This window comes from Fulmarus glacialis, unplaced genomic scaffold (genome assembly GCF_000690835.1).
Source record: "Fulmarus glacialis isolate BGI_N327 unplaced genomic scaffold, ASM69083v1 scaffold13973, whole genome shotgun sequence".
In the NCBI taxonomy this organism is placed as follows: domain Eukaryota; kingdom Metazoa; phylum Chordata; class Aves; order Procellariiformes; family Procellariidae; genus Fulmarus; species Fulmarus glacialis.
The window spans coordinates 14,499-38,061 of record NW_009205006.1 but is presented as its reverse complement, the minus strand read 5'-3'; the positions used below and the strand labels follow the sequence as shown (position 1 = coordinate 38,061).

Sequence of the window (23,563 nt, the reverse complement as noted above, 5' to 3'; positions counted from 1 at the left end):
GATCAACACTCCCGCCCAACTTGGTGTTCCTTTGGTACTGCTGAAAAAGAGCCTTGTCAGCACTAAGGAAGGCCGGAGTCTGCTGGGGGGAATCAGAGTTAACTGCAACAGTATTAGTGTCTGTCAGGTGTTTTCTCCTTAGAGATGCATCGCTGGCTGGGAGGCAGCCAGTCCGTGGGAGCCTGGGACTTCAGAGAGGTGCTAAGCTGGGATCAGCGTAAGCTGGAACTGAGCTGAGGGAGGGCTTGCTCTTGCCTTTTCTAGGTCTCCCAGGTTCTGCTTGTTTCTACCTGGTTCATCTCTGCCTGTAATTCCAGTCCATATTTATGATATGTTTGTCTCAGCAGAACCAGCTGCTATTGCCCAATGCAAGTCCAGCTGATCAGAATTAGGACTGGAATTGCAAGGTGGACTTCTTAGAAGTTATGAATTTTGCAGTGGTTGTCTAAAAAGGAAAATGTAATCATGTTTATAATGGGACATCACAGAGGGCAGGTGCAGATTAAAGATGTGGTGCTGTAAATCTTCAGCAGCATGGTGTTGTGGGTCTGGGCTACAGCTACAGCAGTGATTTCTATGAGCTTTTCAAGTCTTCTCTGATTCCTTCACGCATTTGGCTTGCATAGAGTGAAAGATGGAATCAAACGGTTTATACTCTCCTGAAGCTAATTGCCTCAAGTAAAAGTTAATATAAGACTGACATCAAAGGGAATAATTTTAAATTAAATCATGAGACATTTGAGGAGATGGAGGACAAAACAGGTACTAAATCCAGTTGTTCTGTATTTAGAATGAGAATAAAAAGCCTTTGATGTTGATGTCGAATCCTAGTATGTTTACAGCATGTTTACTTGGAGACACCAAGATGTTTCATACAGATTCCCCTTCCCTCTTTCCCCATTGTAATTTGGGTAGTTTTCCACTAGGGAGTGGAGAGAACTTGAAAGCAAACACATTATTCCCCCTAATCTTTTATCAAGTAGGTATTTTGGGGTTGGGAAGTGGGAGAAAAGTCCATCTAATTGAAATAAAAGCACTACAATGTTGTCACTTCATTTTGCTAGTCATGAACATGAAAAACAATCTCGCTCAGTGTCAGCAGTGAAGGGATAGCATCACCTGCTATTTATTATTTGTCTTCTACCAGTGACTGTGGTTGTTTATAATAAAGAAGCAAGCTTGATCTAAAAGGCTAAGCACAAATCTGGGGCACAGGCACTTGAAAACATTGGCCTGATCCTGTGCTTGAATGTGTAAAGTGGAGGAACCTTTTTTACTTTACTTTAAAGGGGTCCCTTCAGCAAGGAAAAGGGAGGCATTTCATTTTCTCTGTGTAGCAGGTGGATTGATTTTGCAGCTCACAACACCTGTTCATCAAGCTTTGTGTCTCAAAATGAGGGAAGGAAGTGGGTAGCTATGGAGAGGCAAGGCAATCAGATGGTGATGGGGGAGTAAAATTTTATCTAAATATTGCTATGTTCACGCTTCACCTTCTGTTGGAAGCCATCCAGGAGTTGCTCGCAATGCAGACCCGCATCTCAGGATCTTTCAGTGGCCTCTCAAACTGGCTGCAGGTTTTTATAAGTCCATTTGAGCTGTAGACTTTCTCACACTCTTCCTCCAGTCACTTACTGTTGTGTCTATTTTCTCTTTGCCTCCTTGAGATTACATCTGATTTGGAGAATGAAAAATGACACGAAGTCATTATAAATAAACCAAGCCCCAGCTCCTGGAGACAGCTGTATCCTGTTTGTGGATTTGGGGGGGAAGTGTTGAGATTTCATGGCTGATTTCTTCTGTTCTTTTCCTGCTTCCAGTCTGTCTCTTTCTTGTTGTTTAGAAGTTGCATCCTACAGGATTAGGTGGGATTTTTCACTGGTGGAACAAGGAATGTAGCTGAACTAAGCCTGCAGTAGGAGAAACTGGAGTGGTACATGGCTCTTCTCTTTAGTGTCCTGGCCATTGGCTCTGGGGCTGTGGTATGTGGATGTTTGAATGTTTATTAATATCCTTATTGTTTTTGAGCAAATACTCTGGGTTTATTTGAAGAAAACAATAGGGGCCTGCTTCTGCATCCTTGGATTTTGTTGTTTGGTTTTTTTAGAACTGCAAAACCTATGAAACAAAGGAAGCAGTCCTGGGGTTACAGCCACAAATTGTCATATTTCCATTGATCTCTGTGGAGCAAGGCAAGCTTGCTCTTTTCTTTAGTGTGATGCTGTGAAGAGATAAAACTGCCTTGTGATCTGAGGTCTTCGGCAGTCTCTGTTTTATCTTTGTGATGAGCAGCAGAGCTTTTTGAGAACAGAAGCAACACCTTCCGACTCATTGAGAAAAATGTCAGGTTGTAGAATATCAAAGGCTGGCGAACAAGCCTGAGCCTAGCAGCCTCCCTGTGACAAAGCAAGTTGGGGAGTAGGGTGGCTGGAGGCAGTGGCATACTTAGCTGAGCTAGCAACACTTAGCATAACTCCTAGGAACTATACTTTGAAAAGTGGGTATTTCAGACTTATCTCAGAAGAAAGCATTCTTCTGGAAGTGAATGTAGATCAGCCAAACCTCAGATTAGCTTCGAAGTTTCTTTTGTCTTTCTCCTGAACCTTTGACTCCTCCAAAGCTTAGGGATGACATTGAAATATAGGAAATGCTGAAACAAAAATCTCATTTATCTTCATGTTTTTTTAAAAGTCACAGAACTGTGACCTCTAGAGATCGTCTAATCCATGTCACTGTGCTCAAACAGGGTCAGCTAGAGCAAGTTGCCCAGGACTCTGTCCTGCCGAGTCTTTAGTATCTCCCCAGATGGAGACTTCACAGCCTCTCTGGGCAACCTGTTCTAGTATTTGACCACCCTCATGGTAAATAAAAAAGCTTATTCTTGTTTTCAGATGAAATTTCGTGTGTCTTTTTTAAAATCTGTGCCCGTTGCCTCTTGTCCTCTCAGTGAGCACAGCTGAGATGAGTCTGGTTCCTTCTTCATTCCCTTCCATGCTGAACAGTCCCAGCTTTCTCAGCCTCTCTTCATATGAAAGATGCTCCATTCCATTAATCATCTTTGCAGCCCTTTGCTGGATTCCCTCCAGTATGTCCGTGTCTCTCCTGCACTGGGGAGGAGAGCGCTTCACCCAGTGATCTCGGTGAGTCACCAGTGAGTGCAGAGGGGAGGGATCCCCTCCCTTGACCTGCTGGCAATGCTCTGCCTAACGCAGCCCAGGAGGCTGGTGACTTTCGTTGCCATGAGGGCTCCTTGCTGTCTTATGGTCAGCTTGGCGTCTGCCAGGGAGATGGTGAAGCACAGTCCTTATGCTCAAATGACTTTTAAAGTGCTCGACACAAACGTCTTCTAATTTTTCTTTTGTCCCTGTAAATTAAAAAGCAAAAATATACCATCACTTTAATGGGACATTTTTTTAGACCGTTTTTCATAATGAAACACTGAACTTGCTAAATTTTCCATTACTTGTTGTTTTTTATGCTTAAGATATCTGGTGACCTGAAAAAAATATACAAAAACTGAAATGAAACGTAGTTTGTTTTTCAGTGCCTATATAATGTGTAAGCTGTGATGTTTCCAACTCCATATTGTTTCAGTTCTGCTTTTTTTGAATAACAAGTCTTAAGAGGATATTGCATTCCTTTTTTTTTTTTCTTATTACTGTTGGTCTTTTTGCAATGGAAACAAATTCATTTGTGCATGAAAAGGAAATAGTGCTGGTTTTAAGTCTGCTAAAAGTTAGTGCACCTGACACAGAAGATACTTCTCCATTTTTTCATCAAACTTGAAATTGAATTTTGAAGGCAATGCTGCATGAAGCTTCAAACTTCCAAATGATGGAGATTCTTCCCTTCCACCCCTCACTGTTCATCTTGGTAGGAAAGAGTTAAAAATCAATACTTATGTTTAGAGACTGGGTCGATGGTCTGGCATCTTTCTTTTGTATGTTGCTGGGCAAAATGTTCCTCAACAGATGTTCCAGAGGGATTTTCATTTTGTATGTCTGCATTTCCCAGAAACATCGGATGTGGCTTCTCCACCTGTTCCCAAACTCCTAGGCAGACGAGCCCTTAGCTATATAAGTGTTACTTTACCGGAGAGCCAAAAATCAGAGGCTACTCCAGAAAATCTGCATTTCTACCACTCTTATTCTCAGACTTGCTTGTAAAATGGTGAATATGTTTATTGCTCCTGACATACCCTCATACAAAGGCGAGAGGTGAAAAGTGAAGAGCCACATATTCTTTTAGCTTTGTACGAACTCTGTGCTGCCTGCAAAGTTTTGGGCAAACAGTCAAACTCCATGGAGCTGTGTCATCTTAACAAGTGACTTCCCGCTCACTGAACTGATATAATTAATTGCTGGGGATCCAATTTATAATCCCTGTTAGTTTGAGAAATGTCTGAAAGAACTGCATATCCTTCCTCTGTACTGACGTGTCCAAGCTTTGCTGGTGACACTGGAGGTATGTGTCCCAGTTCACAAACTTGTTCTGCAAGTTGTTGCAGTACCTACAGCCCATATCTTCATAAGGCACTAAAAGTGGCTGTGGTGTTCCCCACTTAAAGTATGGCTTTTCACTACACAGACACATTGTTTGTATCGGACCCCTAGAAACAGAACCCCCCAAGGATGCTTTGTCTTGTGGGGTTTTTTCTTAATGTGTTTTGCTTGAATACGTTTTAGAGCAAAGATGGGGAGCGTTGTATGGCGACTTACCACACTGTTGGATTCTCTCTCAGCAGTCTTTGGGTTGAATCTCATGGAATTTCTTAAGAGAAACAAGGGAAAGAAAATAAGCCAGGAGCTGTGCTTTTTATTCAAACACCAATAGTCTGACTTCTTGCTCTTTTTTTTCGGCTTACAGACATCGGATGAGACAAGGCAATCTGCGGAAAAGATCCATTTCTTCAATGTGCCTGCCTTCCTGACAGTTTCTGGCCAGCTCCATTTAGAAGTGATGGCAGGGTGAGCAAAATGAGAAGTTTTTGGCTTGATCTGTGGGATCTTCTCAGTTGGTGATTTTGCCCCTTTGGTATCCACTAGATATCTGCCACATGTGTGCCAGAAACGAATTGAGCAGCAGTGGCTGGATGGTGGTGTGAGAGACCAGCCTAGGCAGAGGAAAATTAGACTGCTTTTTAATTCTGGTCTATGAACTAGTTTTAAATACTAGGAGTCTCTTTCTGCTTGCCATGGATTGGGAATATTGGATGGGGACGTAATCTTTGTGAGAATGACTGTAGGACTGTTGCTAATAATCGTGGTACCTTAAGTGTCTTTTTGTTGTTGTTCACAGCTGGCATGTCTCAGCAAGAAAATCTTTTTCATTTTAGCTATCACATTCCTTTCCTTTTTTCTCCTTTTTTCCCAAGCTTCCTTTTTCTGTCTCCTTCAGTCTTCCTGTTGTGTTTACTCCTTCTGACAATTCTCATTTCTCCTGTTTCATGGCTTTCACACTTGATGCTTTGTTCATTCTAGCCGCTAAAGTGTTCACAGTCAAATAGTTAATTTGGATTAAAAAAAAATTATCCTTAAGCTTTTAATGTTAGTATTTCACTGAGATTGTTAGGGGTGAAAGTGTCAGTCTGTCAGAGAGACATTTCCCTTTGATTAGGGGGTTTGGTCCTCATCTACACTGAATTTTCCCAATAAATTAATTGAATTAATGCATTAAACAGATGGAGTCAAATCAGCACAATCCCTTATTTGAAGGCACAGTTTTCTGAGTGTTTGCAATGTTGGTTCTCCTCAGACGTGGTACTTCAGCCAAATCACTGCTTGCCAGCTGAATGGCTGATAAAGCCTGTCAGAGACCAGGTCTCAGGCAGGTAGCACTGCAATTGTTTGCCACTTGCCAAGGGGGTTCATCATGCACTTACAGTGACTTTAAGATCCCTTTTAAAGTGATTAGTTACTGTCCAGTGCAAATCTCCTGAAGGTGAGAGGGATAAAACCTTAGCTTTAGAAAATGTGAACTTGGAAGATCTGCCTTTTCATGTGGAGGTTCTAACGAGTCTTTCTAATAGTCTTAGTATTTGCTGTCCATGCCTCATATCCAATGTTTAGAACCAAATAATAAATGTTTAGCTGGTTTTTATTTAATCATTGTTGCATAGTTTAATTGGCTGCTGGTAAATAGCTGCAGTGAAATTGTTCAAAGGGACAGTTTTGTGTAGAAATCAAAAGGTATAAATTTCTTCAGAAAGCTGTTTTCTGCCTGGCTTGTTATCTCTGAGAGACAGTGTCTCTTCTCAGACCCCCTAGACAGCTGTGGTCTCCTGAAATACTCAAGCTAAAGGTTCTCAATGGACAAGATGTTTCTCATGTGGTGCCCTGGCTGCTGTGACAGAAGCACAGGTCACTTGGCAGTCAAAGGCTGATGCGTCATCTCAGACATTAGCTGGGGAAAGTTAATGAGGGAGAGGTTTGTTTAACTGTGGGGGTGGTGGAGTTTTTGCACCCCTGGAAGAAGATGGGATGACATGCATTTGTACGTGTTAGACTTAATTGACTGTCATGCGTTGTGACCTTTATTGAAAGACGTAATTCCACAAATCAAATAAGTCCAAAGAAAAAGTATGGATTGTAATGATTAACCTGAAATACAATCTCACTCCCCTACATCAGTCTGTTCCCTTTAAATAGTACACAGCCTGCTCTGGGATGGAGCAGAAGGCTAAACTGGGCAAGTGCAAGACCTGTCTGCTAAATGTTTTTTCCATTGATATCACTCAGGTGCACCTTGTTCTCTAAGGATGGGTAAAAAAAATCAATGCTCTTCAGCATGCAGTACGTTACATTACAGCTTCATGTTTCTATTTTACAGTAGCGTGTTGTTCTTACAGGCATTTTAAATGGATCCAGTGCCATCTGAATTTAGATAAGCTGTTTTTTCATAATGGGGCATAGCTGTTCTGTGAACCTGCTCCTTTTATTTTCATTTTATTTAAGCACACTGAGTTTTTGAGGCCTACAGCTCAAGTGGTATCGAATCCCTTCAGTCTTCAAAAATAGATCAAGCTCTTCTAGATGCAGAAGCACCATAGTGATGCATCACAGTATTAACCCTCTAGATACTGTGAAATCCTTTAGGTGCTCTGAAGGTTTTATTTGTGGTTATCAAGTTGGTCTTACTCTGTGAATGGGACTCCTACGTGATCAAAGAATGTAAGTGCATAATAGTAACCAGAGCTGCTTGGCAAATGAATGTATTGTGATGATGCTTTCAGAGCAGTAAAAAGTAGGACTCCTTCTACCCCCAAACCAGAAACGTTTAGGTCTTCCCAATAAACAAAGCAGCCAAAACAGTAAAGATTTATGTGTTTTGGATTTGATCCTGTGAAATTTACCGTTTGTTTTAGCCAGACTAAATTTTTCATGCCCAGAAGAGGAACTATTCTTCAATAGTTCAATAGATTATTTAAGGTAATCCCTTTAGCTTAAATAAAATGTTGACTTGCTGCAGTCTTAAGACTTTCAGGAACAACTGGTCCCTGAGAATTTGTGGGAGGAGACCAAGGTAGAAATGCTTGGGAGACCCTTCCCCATCCAGTCTTGGCCCGTATCCTGTTGTGACTTGCTATGGGACATGGGAGTGCAGAGACAGATCCTGCAGAAGTCCATTAGAAACCAGGGATGGAGTAGGATAGGTATGAGAGCCAGGGAAGAATTTGTCCATGGGATTTATGTAGTAGGGAACAGAAAGTCAGCGAGGAAGTCATGTCTGTTTGGAGTTAGCTTTTAGCTTTACAGAGCTCATGAGCAACCTCCGAGCTGTGGCTGGAAAAGTCTGGGCAGGAGAGTTACGGACAAGACTTACCAGATGTGTCTGGAACTAAGTTTTCTGCTGTCCTTGCTGAGAGTTCATCTGCAGTCCTGAATACTACTGAATACCCATGCCTGCCTGTTGTTCAGGGCTCAGAGCTCCATTTTATGGCAGGGCTGCTTGGTGCTATTCCTGATTACAGGAGAGAACAGCGAGCCATTTATAATTTGTGAGTTTTTAACCTTTTTCTTTGAGGAAGAGTGCGAAGAGAGGTGTTCTTGCACTTATTGACTGTCTGCTGTGCTGTGTATGCTTGTTATTGAAGGCAAGGTCAGAGAAGTTCATCTTGTCTATCAGTATGACACAAATGGCCTAGTTTGCACAACTTCTCGTTTCATTGTACTTCATCTTTGCAGTGACAAGATCTAGGTTGACTGACTCAGGGTGTCTGAATCATTATCAGCTGCTATAAATCTATAGGCTCTTTAAGGTCTCCAGAAAAGTCTTTATTCAGTAATATAGCTCTCCCCTTCAGTGTTCTCGGTCTCAGATGAGTCAGTAACCAATGTATATGGTAGAAGTTTGTAGGACTGTGTGTGTCCCGATAACTGGTTTGAAATGTCATTGGTTTGCTGTGAAGTCCTTGTGGTATTTCCTTGCCCCGTGATCCTCCGGTGAGGATAAAGGCCTCTTTGGGGACCTGAACTAGGCTGGAGGGTCTGTGACAGCTGAAGATGATTCAGAGGCATACTGGAGACGGCCAAAACCAATTGTTGCCAAGAAGTACAGCTCACTGGCTGTATTTACTCATATTTTTTTTTTCTCCTTTCACCCGTTTGCACTTCCCACAAGCTCTACCTGCTCTTCTCCTTTCAGCCCCTCTTGCTAATAGTTTACATCATTGTTTTGCATTGATTTTCCTTGCGCCACGTTTCATCCCAGGCACTGTCTGCTCTGCCTTTTGTTTGCATCATGAGCTTAACTAAAACTGCTTTTCCTAAAAGCTCTGGGGACTATCCCCTCCCTAAATTGCAGAATAAGTTCTCTCCTCATTCCTTGCTCTCCCTAGCTCTGTTTCTTTTCTCTTATGAGACCTTCAGTAGATTTCTCCTCTCTTTTTTGTCTTACATTCTCTTGAAGTTCCCTGCAAATGGGTAAAAGGCTCAGGGGCAACCTAATAGCAGCCTGCTAGGACCTGCGAGGAGGTTATCGAGAAGAAAAGCCCACTCTTTGCAATGGTGAACGACAGGAGGACAAGAGACAATGGGGATAAGTTGAAACAAGAGAAGTTCTGAGTGGATATAGGGGGGGAAGAAAATCACTAAGATCAGTCAAGCATTGGAAAAGATTGCTGAGAGAGACTGTGCACTCTTCATCCTCAGAGGTTTTCAAGTCCCAGCTAAATAAAGCCTTGAGCAACCTGGTCTGGCCTTCTCGCTGACCCTCCTTTGAGCAGAAGACTGGACCCGTGACCTCCTGAGGTCCCTTGCAGCCTGAATTATTCTGTCCTAAGTCTATTCTTGGCTTCATTCTCATTTTCCTCTCCACCAGCCTCATCCACGAGACCATCTTGGTAAATTCTCTCTGTAGTTCACTTTCAGTTCAACATCTCTCCCCAGGACTTGTATTTTTCTGCCTAACTTGAAATCTCAGCCTTTCATACTGACATCTGCCTGTTAATGTCTAGCTATCAAACTTGGTTTAGTTGAAACATAATTAATCCCACTCCCCTCTCCTCAAGCACATCCCCTTGATTTCTAAACAATCACGCATTTTGCTACTGTTCTGCCTATTCCAGATACTCTCTGCAATCCTGCAACTGGTTTTTCTGGTTGCAGAGAGGCTCTAAAAAAATCTTAGTCATCCAGACCATTTTAGCTGTATCTGTCTGAGTTTGTAGAGAGCTGAACGCGGTGAATTTCCTGCTGGTTTCAGAAGATACTGAAATCACACTGATTTCACTTTTAAAATGCCAGTACTTCACTGCTTTTCAAAACACGGAAGAGATGGAGAGAGAGAGCTGTCATTTCGGGTTGGTGTTTAAGAAAACACTGCAGAGCTGAGAAGAGATGTGTTTGAGGCCGCCTTCCATACAAGAGGCTTCGTTTTCATCGGTCTGGCAAATGCAACCTTAAAATTTGATTCCAAAATGACTTGCTAATGATGGAACAGATTGCATTGTCTTCAAGCAAATATTTGCTCTACATTGTACAATTTTAAATACTTTTGAATGCAGCTGCAGGAATGATGTCCAGTTGTATGAAATTCCTGTTGCTAAGAATTAGCAAAAATAAGTATAATTATTTGTCTTGGATGCCTGAAAAAAAATCTCTGACATTTCTTGCACAACATTTGTTTGAGTTTGACTCACAACGCAGACTCTTATAATTAGCACGCTAACTTCCATTAATTAGGCTGACACTTAATTGGAGCTATAAAAAGCAACCCTGACATGTCTGGTTTTAGTCAATTACCACATGCTTCAGTCTGGTTCATGGCTGCTGCAATGATTGTTAATGACTTTGTATTACTGGGAGGCTCAATACACGAACTCCATAGGTACAACAGTGAGCCTAGGGTCACTTGGCTGGTTGAAGCTTTACGGTCCACACGGGTATGCTGTTGGTCCTTTCTCCCTCTCCACTTTTTTGGGAGGGGAGGCAGGTAATTCCCTTGCAAGAAGCATGGCGAGTGTGCTGAGAGTAGCTGCAGTTCAGCCATGTCCCTGGGATCCACGCATGAAGGGCTGAGTGCAATCCCAGCAGTGTCTTGGACTGTGTGCTCTTTATTTTGTCTCCTGACTGTAAAAATCATGTGCAGGTAGCAACAGAAGAACAGGTTTTACACTTACCTGGTGAAAGTTGTCATCAGCTGAAATTCTTGGTCCTCCTTTCACAAGTAAGCTAAGATAAACCATTCTGTTTCTGTCTTGAATCCACTGCATGGCCCTTTTTCCTTCTCTGAACATCTTGTCATCCCTGTTTGAAGCAGTGGTAGGTGCTGTAGGATCTGTGTCAGAAGATTCCAGCATCCAGGTTTGTGTAGGGCCTTGCAGCTCAGCTTCATGCGTGTGTCCAGACAAAACCGTGAGAGCTGGAGAGGGTTAAGAAACTGTGGCTTTGTGAGTTACAATAGGGCTGTTATGACCCTCTGCCTGCGTGTTCCCCCATACCATAGTAGCCACGTTCATGGTGGCTTCTGCGAACTTGTTTTACGTTACGAGTGAGGCAAGCAAGAAGCCTGCGGGCGGTCTGTTACTGCAGCTCAGCTGACCATCAGTGGCTTTACGATGCCGTGGCAGACTTGATTGCTTATGAGAGTGTGAACGTGCCCAGTGTTCAGGCTGCAGCTCCTGCTTCTCGGGAAGCGTCCATGCCCCAAGAATTGGCTCCAGTATGAGCTGTTAAGGCAGGCAGCTCCATCCCTGTTTGCTCCCACAGCTTTCTTTAAAATGGATGCACAAATCCAATATCGTGTGCCCTGAATTTCTTCAAGGGTTTGCTGTCATTGCACTGAAGTAGAATATGGATATAGATATATGTCATAGTCAGCTGGAACGTGTTGCATTGAATGTAGCTTTTAGTAAATTTTTTTTTAGTACAGTTATTTACTTTCTTTAGTTACTGTAGAATTTTAGTTACTGTGTAGATGTAGAATAGCTACACCCAAACTTTGAAATGTGGCCTGAACCATGACTACCTTTGTGCAGTAATGCACCCACTGATGCAGTTTCTTGCTGTGATTCATATTTGTGGAGTTCGTAGAACCAGTGTCCATCTGAAAAAAAATTGATTTTTAAAAAAAATGCTCTTCATAGCTGTTATAATGCAGTTTCTGGAGAATATGTGTTTTTTCCACTCTGAAGGGGAAAAGTTTTAACACAATTCCTCCCCCCATGTTGGTGATGTATTTTTATGACTTAGAGTAGGAGTCACTGCGATGATTAAGTTTTGAAAGAGATCTTTGCTCTCTGTTTTTTCTAAATCTTTGAAACATTTTATATCACTCCTTTGTAGAAGATCTCTGTTAGCTAGGGCATGGGAAATGGTTATTTGAATAAATGCATAACTACTCTGGTGGCTTTCATCAGCCCAGCTTGAGTTATCATTGCTAATTGGTCGTTTTATTGACTTTAATTAGAAATAATAATATCAAAACTAGGACAAAACAAGACTCCACTGAGAATAAAGTACAAAAGTGTCGCGTAAAAGGGCGGAGGACCCAAGCTGATGAGATCTTTGAGCCTGGAGCAAAGACATTGTATGGCTCTGGGTAACTCTGTTTCCTTTGTGTCTCGATTTTCCCCTATTCTCCTGCCATCTGTAAACTAACAATACAGTGCCTAGGTGTGCTGTGGGGCTTAATAAACAGAGTGCGGGGTGCTTTGCCAGATAATTGGGGTATATGTGTCACGTTGTTGTTAATTACTCAAGTGTGCCTGGATCGTTTTCAAGGAGAGGTGGATGACCTGGGGAGGATCCTTGTCCCATCTTCTTCTTTTCTTGCCGCTGAAGCCGGAGCGGAGGACATGGCAGGGGGAGAGCCAGTCCCGGAGCGTGGCAGGAGGGTGCTGCTGCGCCCGCAGCCCTGCGGGCATGGTAGGTCTCTGCCCTTTGGAGGTTGCAGCGAGGGAAACTGCTGCATTGCTTCAGTCTGACTGGCTGGGGGGGAAGTTTGGCACTTCCCAGTCCCTGTCTGGGAACTTAGACAGCATTTTTTTTTTTTAATTTATGTATTTATTTTTGGCTGCTTACAAAAGGAAGTACAGTCCCATCTCATCGCAGCGTGAATTGAAACCTTAGCACTCAGCACACCAGCTCTGCTGCCCAGGCCTAAGCCTCACGTACTGCTATAAAAACCCTTGTCAAGATGCAGCTTTTCTCATCTGCACTTCCTCAGAGGGCAGACAGAAGTGGCACGTTCTATGAGGAATCTTTGAAAACTCCTTTTTCTGCTTTTTTTGTGGATAAAATTAAGTCCCCCCCACGCCGCCTTTTCAACAGAAACGTGCATTTTCATTGTCCAAAATCCAAACCACCAAACAATACTAGTGGGAGTATTATTTTTACATTGAGGTTAAAAACCAGGTATTTCTGTCCAACTCTGAGGTTTCGTTTTAACACAGTCTACCCAGCTCAAGGATGTAAAACATTCTCCCTCTTCTCCAAACTGCTGGGCACCCATACCTCGCTAACATCATTAGGAACCCTGGTTTCCAGCTCCTCTAAAAACTAGGCCCTGGAGGCATTGGATTGGTATATTTGAATGGTTGTCTCTGTCCGTGTGGTTTCTTACATCGGGCCAGAACATCTTTCAACATACAAATTTCAGCATCCCTGAACAATCCCAGTCACGCTTGGGTCAAGCGCTGCAGCCAACTGGTGTCTCCTGGCAGCTGAGCAAAGTCGTCTGCTTGTTTCGATGGAGCAGACAGGTCCTCCATCCTCAAAATGAATATGGTCATGCCGGAACAGAGTGGAATTAAATTGGATGACTCGCTTTATTAATTTCTTCCCTTCCTAAGGGAAGGGACAGTGTGGCTGACAAAGCTAAGCTCCGGGACTTTAGGGTCACCTTGCTCTCCTTTCCTCCTCTGCTGACATCATGTGTTGTTTTGTCCTCGGGTTAGAAGCTATTGTTTCTAGATTTTCTTGCAATCTAGATTTTGGGAGGAGCGGAACATACTGCGTTGAAGGGTCACATGTTATGTTCATTTAGCATGGCCAAAGGTAAGATTTGGCACAAATCACCTTCCAGCTTAACTCTTCACCTTGTCAGAGTAATCACTGTATTTGTGTTTATGCAGACACGTGTAGTATTTGGGGGTGAGAACGAGGGCACGGTGCAAATGAATAGCTGTGTGTACTGGTGTGGTTTAGTGCTTAGCCCTGAGTCACAACAACCAGCTTCTGCCTCCAGCTGTGTCACTACCGTGTAGTGTGACCTTGGCATGGGCTGTAAGCTGACTGTGCAGGGATTGCATCTTCTCGATTAATAGTCTTGCTCGGAGTTATATCCGCTTGGTTCGACAGCACAAATAAGTCTTTATTACCCCGGTAGTAGCATGGTGTCCTGGCTCAGAAAAGGAGCACAATCCATTCCTGGCTTGGGAACCATCGGCACAATTAATTATATTTGGATTGCAGTGTAAAAACTGTCAGTAAGGCAGAGATGCTCAGGCCTACAAACATTGCATGAGTTTAATTAAAAAGATGATTTTAAGCAGCTTTGGGCACAGATACTTTATACTTCTCTATTGGTTTCTATCACGCCTCAATAATGAATTGTCAATGAGTTCAAATGAAATGAGCTTTCATTCTGCGTGGCGCAAAGCTCTCAAAGGGGGAGAGGTAGCTGCTTCTGAAGAGGGTTTTAGAAGCGTCTAAAATAAGGGTGAAAAGGGGAAAGTTTCTCCCTTCCTGGGTGTTCGTAGGGTGGAGATCACAAATGCAGCCTGTGCAAGAACGAGTCTCCACCAAGCGATCGTCCGTGCGGAGGACGGCTGTGCTCCAGCAACGCATCCAAGAGCTGCTGTTGGCGTCCAAAGGGACTCTTGTGAGCCTGTACCTAGAAGGTGGCTAAGCCCTTCGCTGGGCTGGGGCAAGCAAGCTCAGCGTTTTGCAGGATGGGACCCTGGCTTTTGCAGCGTTTCAGTGTGTCGGAGGGAGCGCTGTGGGTATTCTCTTGGCCTCCACGTTAAGCTCTCAGATTTTCCCAGAGGACCAGGCAGAGCAAAATACGGTCCCAGAAAGGGAGCAATTAATTAAGCAGCTCTGTGCCTTCTTCTGGTGTCGACCCCGGCAGCGCCTGTGAACTGCATAAATGCACTCAGGCTTGCTGTCCAGAGCTCTGATCTGGGTGAAGCTAACTGCAAAGGGACTCGTTTCAAAGCCTCTCTTGTGTTCTTTGGTAGCACGTACAAGGACAGCATTACAGACATTACTGCTCTGCCTGTAATGGCTAAGGAAAAGGGCTCGACAGATTATTGGGCTTGCTTTTTTTTTCCCCTCCTGTGTGTGTGCTTTTGTTGGAGATGAGGAATTAGCACTACGGATTTTTTTTTTTTTTTTTTTTTTTGAAAGACTCATGAGTGCCCACAGCCCCAGCTGACCTAGGCACTTTTGGAGACTTAGGCAGAATTTTGAAGTTATTTTTAAATGCTGGAAGTCTTGCAGAGGTCTGGGAATGTTAAATGATTGATTATTTGCATCGTAGAGCATAGGAGTCACAGCCCTGGACTGAGGCTCCATTGTGCTAGGTGCTGAATGCACACAGAACAAAATGACTGGTTTTGCCCTGGGTACCATGAAATTGGAGCGGAGTCAGCTCCCATCCCTCTTTTCGAATATATTTATACATGCTCAGTGTGATACAGCAGTGTATTAAATCACAGATACGGTTTTTAATAGCAGATGAAGTACAAATAAAGGTCAGATTTGTGTAGCGTGCATTTGCTTAATGTCTTGAATGGCAGAGCACAGTAAACAGTATATGAATGTCTAGATAAAAAATAATTGTTCATGCTTGGAGTTGGTAACAGTGACTATATGTATTTTTAGCTGTGTTTCTCTGTTATGTCCAGGCCGCTGGTCAGTGCTGCGTTGCCATTACCAGATGACTTGCATTTACTGCGCTCCTTTGATCGCTTTGCCAGCATGACATCTGGCTAGTTTCCCTTTGCCAGGGTCCCAGGATTGTGGTGAAGTTCTCACAGTTATTTGTATCTATCTTTTCCCTTTACAATTAGCCTGAGAAATGAATGATTCCTCTCTGCCCTGCAGATGTGGATTTATTTTGGTTCCCCACCGCCCCCACCCCCCCCTTCTTCCAAGGGGCAGGCAGGCAAATTCAGCGCTACACAGTGAGTGTCTCGACAGGCTATCACAAAGCCCTTACCCCTGCTGTTGTTGAGCACCTTGGGATAGTCCGTGAAGTTGCAGTGCTAATGGTTTGTTTTGTAAACGTAGGTGGTGCTCAGTCTACAAGTTAGAGAAGATTGGTCCCAGCAGGATGCCTAGAGCTGAGAAAAGACTGAAATCAGTTCCTGTGGGAGTTGTTCTGCACTTGTCCTCCCCAAAAGCTCCGTCTCAGGCACAGAGAGGCTTTATTCTTGCAGCACAAAATCGGTCTGTGACTGTGAAGTGTTTGACCACAGTTGACATCTTGGATTAATAAGGATTTTTTTTTTTTTTTTTTTTTTTTCCAAATTATTTTTAGGTATCTTGCAGCCAGTGAGCCCCTTGGAAGATAAGTATCTGGTCATTATGCTTGAGCTGCTATTCAGTAGGAAAAAAGTACAGTTCAAAGTGCTCGTAGTAGCCTGCATTGCAGGAGACTGTCATCTGCCACAGTAACCTTCACTAAGTGAAGTGTCAGCGCCTGTGTCTGGACAGCAGCTGAGAAATGTGTGTTTCACTGAAGCCAGACTGCTGCTCTGTGGGACAGGATCTCCTGCTAGCCAGCTGGTATCACACTTTAGTTTTAAGTGTTACTTTTTGAAGATGTCATGCCAGGGAGAAAGTAGAGACCTGCAAATCAAACCCAGCAGTCCTGGGTGGGTACTTCAGCAATTGTAAGCTTTTCAAAATATTTTTGTCTTGTGTCCAGTCCCGGCCCAGTCACAATCTGAACTTGTGACTACACTGATTTGTTTAGGGAAAATTCTTTCTTTAACTGAAGAGCCCCAGATTGAAGTATTTTAGCAAAAGCATGAAACATGGGCACAGGTAGCACAAGAACTTACATCTCCTGTTTCCCACTGCAGGCCAACCTCCATGGCCTGGCAAGCAAAAGTTTTTCACCAGTTCTGCCTTAAACATTGAACAATTTTAACTGAGTGAGTCATTGTTTCACATTTGTTGTTTGTATTGCTATAGCAGTTGAGGCTCTTAAGCTTTGGATCCAAGACCTTGTTGTGCCAGGTGCTGTAGGAACATGGGGAAAAAAAAAACCAAAAAGGCCTTGTGAGGAAGAACATGTTTCTCTATAACCCAAGACAACAGATGGCTGCAGATGGGGGAGCACAAGGAACTGATGAGATAATACTGACCTGTGCAGTGAGTAATAGTCTTGGTACATCACTTATCTAAACATTGCTGAGGTTTTATAGACACTATAGCAAAGGGGAGTTTGAAGCAGGATGATCAAGTGACGGCAGAAGTTTACAGTAATACCACAGCAAGCGAGAAAGGCAGCAGAGGGAAAAGAGGCATGCTGAAAATGGTGTGTGAGGAAAGATGTTTGCTGCAAAATCTGGTTAGCATCGTAGATGCTGTGGTCATGTATGAGAGAGTGCAGGTACGGGAGCAAAGTAGAGACAGAAAGTGTATTTGTTGGAGCGGGGAAAGCAGAGCCAGTGGGGAAAAGAAACTTACAGGCAGGCTATGTATTCAGAGTCTTGACCTGGAACTTTCTTCTGGTGTGCTTACTACTTGCAACTCCAGGAAAAAGAAAGTGCTGTTTCTTTGGATCATAACCTTTTAACCGTCATGTGGCATGAAGGAACAGATGAGTGAAGCAGAATGTGTGTGTTCCTTTATTTGCCGTGCAGATGCCTCTGTAAGGGGCAAAGGAGAAACGCTGCTTTTTGTAGCATTTATTTAAACTTCAGTTTAACAAAATTAGTCTGTGCAGAAACTTGAGCGAACATCCTCTTTAAGTTGAAAGCTTGCAGAGCAAGATGCAAGTCAAATGCCAACCCCAGCAATTAGCACGCATCCTTTCATGAGTGTTAAACTGTGCTTAATCTCTACTGATCAGGTTCTTTTTCTCCTACACGCTGTCTACAGCTAAAAATAATGTCAAGTTAAAGATAGCAGCTGCCCAGTCCATGGTTTTTCTGTAGCAGCTTGCTCTCTCCCCGATCGTGGTTTGCTTCCCATGCAGCATGGGAGGAAACACAGCTATCATGGCATCTGTTTGGGAAGCTCTTGCTGGCTTGAGGATGTCCAGGAGCCCAAGTGCTCGTAGCTCACAGTGTAAAAGGTATCGCTTGGAGTGCAGCTTCCCCACGGTAAAAATAAAACTTTTAAAGGTGTGTTGCTGTTTGATAGGAAGGTTTCTTACAAAGGAAGCGGAGAATCAAGAAGGCTTTTGTATCCTGTGTAACACAGCATGATGTGACTGCAGAACAAGAGAGGATGTATTTAAATAGACTGCCCAGAAGGCTGCTGGAGAAACAGCTTCATAATAGGAAGCTTCAGCATAAAATGATATTCCAGGTGTGTTCCCTGCAGTGGGGACCCCTTTTAGCTGAACCGTTTTTAGCTGTGTGGAAGGAGCCCAGTTCATTATCTCGATAAACTTTGGTCTTGCCACTAGAGGGGGACTGCAAGCTGTACACTGTCCATCCATCCTGCTGGGCTTCACCAGCCCCCTCGCAGTGCTTTCGCCAGCCCAGCAACTCCAGCAGCAGGACCGTCTCTGCTCTGTTAGTCTCTGGGGTGTCACAGCACCCATAAAGGTCAGACCTTGCAGCCAAACAAACGTGAAGGGATGTGGACGAGGGGAGCGGTGTTTGGGTGCTTCTCCAGTGATCTGGTTCTGCAGAATGTCTTTTTTTTTTTAATTGCCACACAGCTGCAAAAAGTGTCCTGAGCATGAATGGTGTTCAGTGAAAGCTGAATAGGGTTTGTGTAACCTCGCTGAGTCACGGAGAGGTGTGAATAACCCCTCTTAATGCCTGGCTGAAGCACTGTAATAGCAGCATACCCAACAGTGCCATTAAACTAGTTAAAGATGAAATGGAAACATGAGTGCTTCTAGGTCCTGGGAGAAAAGTGAGCTTGTGGATGGGGCTTTCAATATAACAGACTCGCTTGTGTGCTGGGCCTGACCTACCTGTTTCTTGTTGCCCTGCAGGGCTTTTACCCACGTGTTCACCTTCGGCCCAACGTTTCGAGCGGAAAACTCGCAGAGTCGCCGGCACCTGGCGGAGTTCTATATGGTGGAGGCTGAGCTGTCCTTCACCGAAAGCCTCCAAGACATCATGCAGGTGGGTACTCCAAATGTCTATGTGGGACTGGTGCCAGAACTTCCTCCTCCTCCCTGAGCTGTGCTCCCTGCCCTCAACTGAGGTTGCAGCTCCTCTCACCCTGTGTGAGCCAGGTAGAGGTTGCACAGGGACTTCCCAAGGATCAAGGTTTGCTCAGCAGAGGTAAGGCCACAGAGGGGATTTGGAAGGGAAGATAATAGGTGCGAACACAGCCCCCATCTGAATGGGAGGGTGCACAGTTGCTGTATTGCCAGGAAATGTGTAAATATGCTTGATTGGTGCTAATGAAAGTGGCACTCTCCCCTTCAAAACCTTCAGCATCTCTCTAGTGAATCTGAGCAGTATTTTTGCAGTGTGTCCTTTGGTGTGCTCTGTAAAGAGCTCCTTGAAACCTGCACTGAAATCTCAAGTAGAAACAACAGATCCTGGCATACACTACTCACTGTGGCTTTAGCAGAAGACTGAAATCCTTAGTCAGCTAGCTTTTGATTTTTCAGGATTGACCTCTCGCTTGAATTTAACCACCTGATGGATGCTAATGCATCTTACTACTCTCAGCATGAGCCAGCTTAAGCCCAGTAGGACTTGCGAGTAAACATCCACACAGGCATTCATATATCAGATAAGTTCCTTGGAAAGCTGTTGGAGAAATAGCCTTAAAAAGAAAAAGACCCGAGGCACTGGCTACAGATGTATAAAATAACATCCAGGTGGTGGTTTCTTCAGCCTGGATCATATACAGTCTGCTGAGTCAGTAGGGCCTGACAGCAGAGCTGACATACTCTCTTTTGTGTGTGCTGCTTCTGTGTATTGGATGTCTGGATGGCACTGGGCTGTGTGGACTGATCTGTTGGGAATCTCTGTGCTCCATCATTAATAGCATCCTGCTCTTTCTTTTCTCTCCTTTTCTCCAGAACAACTTTGTGTATTCTTAGAACATAGCATATGTATATGTTTATGCCTTACTTCCTGAGCCCCCTGTTTCTCTAGGTAATCAGGAGCTGATTGAACTCTTCACTGCTTTTATCTAGTATAATAAGCAGGGTCTTCTGTTAAGTGGTGTTTGAGCCCTTGAACACAGCATGAACATATCTGTACTCTTGTGCTGAGAACCCTAATTCCTTGGCTTTTGAAGTACAGACAGCCAGTTCAGACAATTCAGAGAATTAGATCTGAGAACTGTTCTGCAATGTATAGTGCTTTTATTTGTTGGGAAAGGAGGAACTTCCCCCCTTGGCTTGGCTTTTGTTGTTGCTAAACATCTTGTGAAGTCTCAGCTTGTGCTCTCCTCTTTCACTTCTTCCCTCTGTCCCAAAGTCTTTGACAAGCATCTTTTTAAAGTCTCCTAGCAGCCATCGTTTTGCGTTCCTCACAGCGAGTCTACATTGCAACATGCTTACTTTTGTGATGTTCTTGTTTGCAGAAGTGGAGTTCCCATTTTGTTTATTTTTAAATTCTTGGGCAATCTTTCTTTTAAAAAAAAACAAAACAGAACACCCCCCAACTCCCCCCCCCAAAAAAAACCACAACCAAAGCCTGACAGCTGCTCTAAAGCCGAAGTTAAGTTTCTTTTTCCCCGCATAACTGACCTAAATTCAGTGTTCTCTCATGTATCTGTCCATTGGGCATTTTGTCTGTTTGTCGTCATCTGCAAGTTCTTTGTTCGGTGCAAAACGCTCAGTTGAAAGCCTTGGGGGCTTTTGGCCAGGGTTAGCATCTGAACTTTGTCCTCACATAAAGAACTGGATTGTTTAAAATTTATTTTTAAAATTGGTATTCAGCATTTGGACTGAATACCTCTAACTTGAGCAAGTTAGTGTGCTGGTAATGCTCAGCTTCTTCAGGGACATATTCAAGTGTTTGCTAATACACCCTTGCTACAAAGATGTAGGCTTGAGATCTTTCTCTCAGCCAAACTCCAAAAGAAGCTTAGCTTTCCTGACAAAATAAAAGGAAAAAGATTTAATAACAAAGTTACATGTATTTGGGAGCAAAGGGCCTGAAATCTTAAAGCAACAGCCTTTTTTCCCCACTGTAATTGCACAGAGTAATGCTCAGTTATTCCTAAATCAGTAGCACAGTTCTTGTGAAGTCTCATGCGTCTTGATCATGCAATCTAAATTTCTTTTCTGTGCCAAAACATGTTTTAGTGCTACAAAGAACCTTAAACTCTCACAATACTGGTTTCACAATACTTTCTGTGGAAAGTCCCATGTGCTCAGTGCAGTACTCTACTCTGCGTGGCTGGGTGATAGTATTTAGTGTACTGCTAGTGTACTACTTTAGCGTACAGGGTGTATGTAAGTGTATCCAAGGAGAGGCCTCTGTGGCCTCTTTCCAGAAGAGTCTAGTCAAGAAGTTAAGTTGCCCCAAGGCACTCTTGCTCCAAACTAGATGAGAAAGAGAGGGAGTTAGAAGAACGTCAGGTAAGACAGTGGAAGGGGTCCAATTTGTATGGAAGTGTCTGGACTCACTAGAGCCATCGCCCCTCCAGTCCCTGAATTGGAGGTCCAAGGACTCCAGTCTCATCTGTCCTCTGAGATGCCTGCTGCCACGCTCTCCCTTCAGTGCTGTCATGTAGCCGTATTTGTAGGTCATTATCTTCTATTTTTTGTTCCACTTGCTTGGCAGTGCAGTGGATTTAAAGGATCCCACTTCACTCATGACACTAATGGGGTCTCAAAGAGGCCATATGATGCAGTCATTATTGAATTTCATCAAGCGCACATACAAAACCATGTTTAAAAAACCCATTATTTAGGCTGTGAAGTTAGGAAATGCCAGAAGGAAGTTTTCCTGAGGGCATTTTTGGGAATTTATGCATAGTGTTAGTCTTCCTTAACAAGATCACATCCTAGCACCACTGTCTCTTTGAGAGATGGAGAATACATCTCTTTAAGATGGAGAATACAATTTAACACACAGTATTTGAGCGCTGTCCTGAGGGCAGAAGTATTGTCTTCCACTGGTTATGTACTTCATCAAAATTAGTTTGCTGTCATTACAGCCCAGTGACACGGAGCATTATTACCTCTGTTTTACAGAAAGGAATTCAGGCATGAAATGAAATCAACAGAAGCACTGATTTTGGGTGCCAGTTTCAGGGACCTTGGATCTGAAATGTGGGTGTGGTTTGATTTCCAGAACAGTTTGCACTCGGAGTACTTTCTGTCTTCAGTGCCAAGGCAGTTGGGCAAATCTGACTGTAATCTCAAGGGAAGAAACACTGGTAATCACATTTGAAGGGTTTGTTCCAGTGTCTTGCGCAGCACTCTTTAGGGACATTGGGGTATCTGCAGGGCTATAGGTTCCTTCTCTAAAGTGACATCCAGCTGCCATAGCTGAGGCTCTTTCTGTTTCCTAACTTCCATCAGCGTTTATTGTTCAGCTTTGATGGTCAGTGAAGCAGTGATCTGGCAGACAAGAGTCTCCTTTCTTTCATAACAATAGCATCTCTCCAGAGTGGGTCCTGAGCTATAACTCAACCTGAGTTGGTTATATAGCTGAGAGAGGAGACTTTACGACTAAGATCAGACGTGAATCTCCGCTCTATGTGTGTATATGTACACACACGTACGGTGTGTGTGTGAGCAAGCATGAAGGCAAAAAGTAATGGTCCACTTGGTGAATGTTTCATATGTAAATACCCTGTGATCTACACTGCATCCATATGCATGCCCCAAGTAAATGCATAAACAAAAATCCTACTGGCAGTTCTTGTGATTTTTCTGGAAGTGATGTAACAAAGATGATGATTTGAACCCTTCTTGCAGTGCACAGCACCTCCAATTGCTGCTGCTGACATTTGCCACTGTTTTGTTGATGATTTCCTCTGTTTCAACTCAGGTCATAATTTTATTTGGGAAGAAGTTGCTGTATCAAAAGATCCAGGTAAAATTAAACAATACGGTTGGGAGCTGCTCCTAATAATCGGAGAGTTAACCGTTCAGTTCCACAGCAACATTGGGGAAGGCCAGGATTGATACTGCTGAACTTCTTTGAAAGGTGAAAATCAAGAGATAAAGGCTGGGAGGTGTGAAGGAGAAGGGAAAACTTTTATAACTGTCCTCCTCGACTGCCCTCCTACCAGCACCATTTCTACATTTCCATTATGAAGCAGCAAAATTAATGGGCTTTTGGACACCAAGAGTCCCACCTCTGAGATGAGCTACTTGCTGTGATTCCCATCTCCTATCAAACATGTTTCTTACAGGATACATTCAAACAAATCACTTCGCCTATATCTCCAGCTCAAGCATTCCCTCAAACCGGCAAGCCAGTAGTTGTGCTTCTCCACTCATTTTCATATAGGCTACTTTCTAGTCCGTCATTATACTATCTGCTTAAAGCCATAACCTTTTTTTTTCTCCCCTTTTCTTTTTTTCCCTCCACTGTTCGTGCCTAGTACACATTTGGCGTAAATAAGAGCAGCGAGTAGGCCAATGCATGACCCACGTGTCTGTCTTTTTTGCCAGGATAAAAGCTCAGTCTCAAACCTGGAAATATTTCTCAGATTGTTTTTCCCATACCACCCACATCTTTTTTCCACAAGAGGAAGCTGCTTATGTTGAATGCTGTGGGAACCTAATTGTTACTTTATCGCACAGTGAGGGAAAAAAGTGCTAATTAAACAACATGCTTTTCTGAAACCAGATGATACTTTCATTTTCTAGAAAGAGGAAGCTTAATGTAAAATCCCTTCGTCTCTGCCTGGTGAAACCAGATGAATTGCCAAGAAGTTTTCTAATTTCATTTGCATAAGCCTTTTTCTAGCTACTTTGAAGAAAGTTCAAAGCTGACTGTGGT

At 43.4% G+C, this 23,563-nt stretch overlaps 1 protein-coding gene across 1 annotated transcript in view; it reads left to right on the top strand.

Annotated features, from left to right (window-relative positions):
* Nucleotides 1-4,863: 4,863 nt before the first annotated feature.
* NARS2 (asparaginyl-tRNA synthetase 2, mitochondrial (putative)) overlaps nt 4,864-23,563 on the top strand; it is a gene marked incomplete at both ends in the record, with an annotated part of 28,641 nt that continues 9,941 nt past the window's right edge. Inside the window, 2 exons of the mRNA XM_009575223.1 lie at nt 4,864-4,964; nt 18,625-18,757. Coding sequence (XP_009573518.1) covers nt 4,864-4,964; nt 18,625-18,757 — 234 coding nt within the window. The remainder of the gene's footprint in view (nt 4,965-18,624; nt 18,758-23,563) is intronic.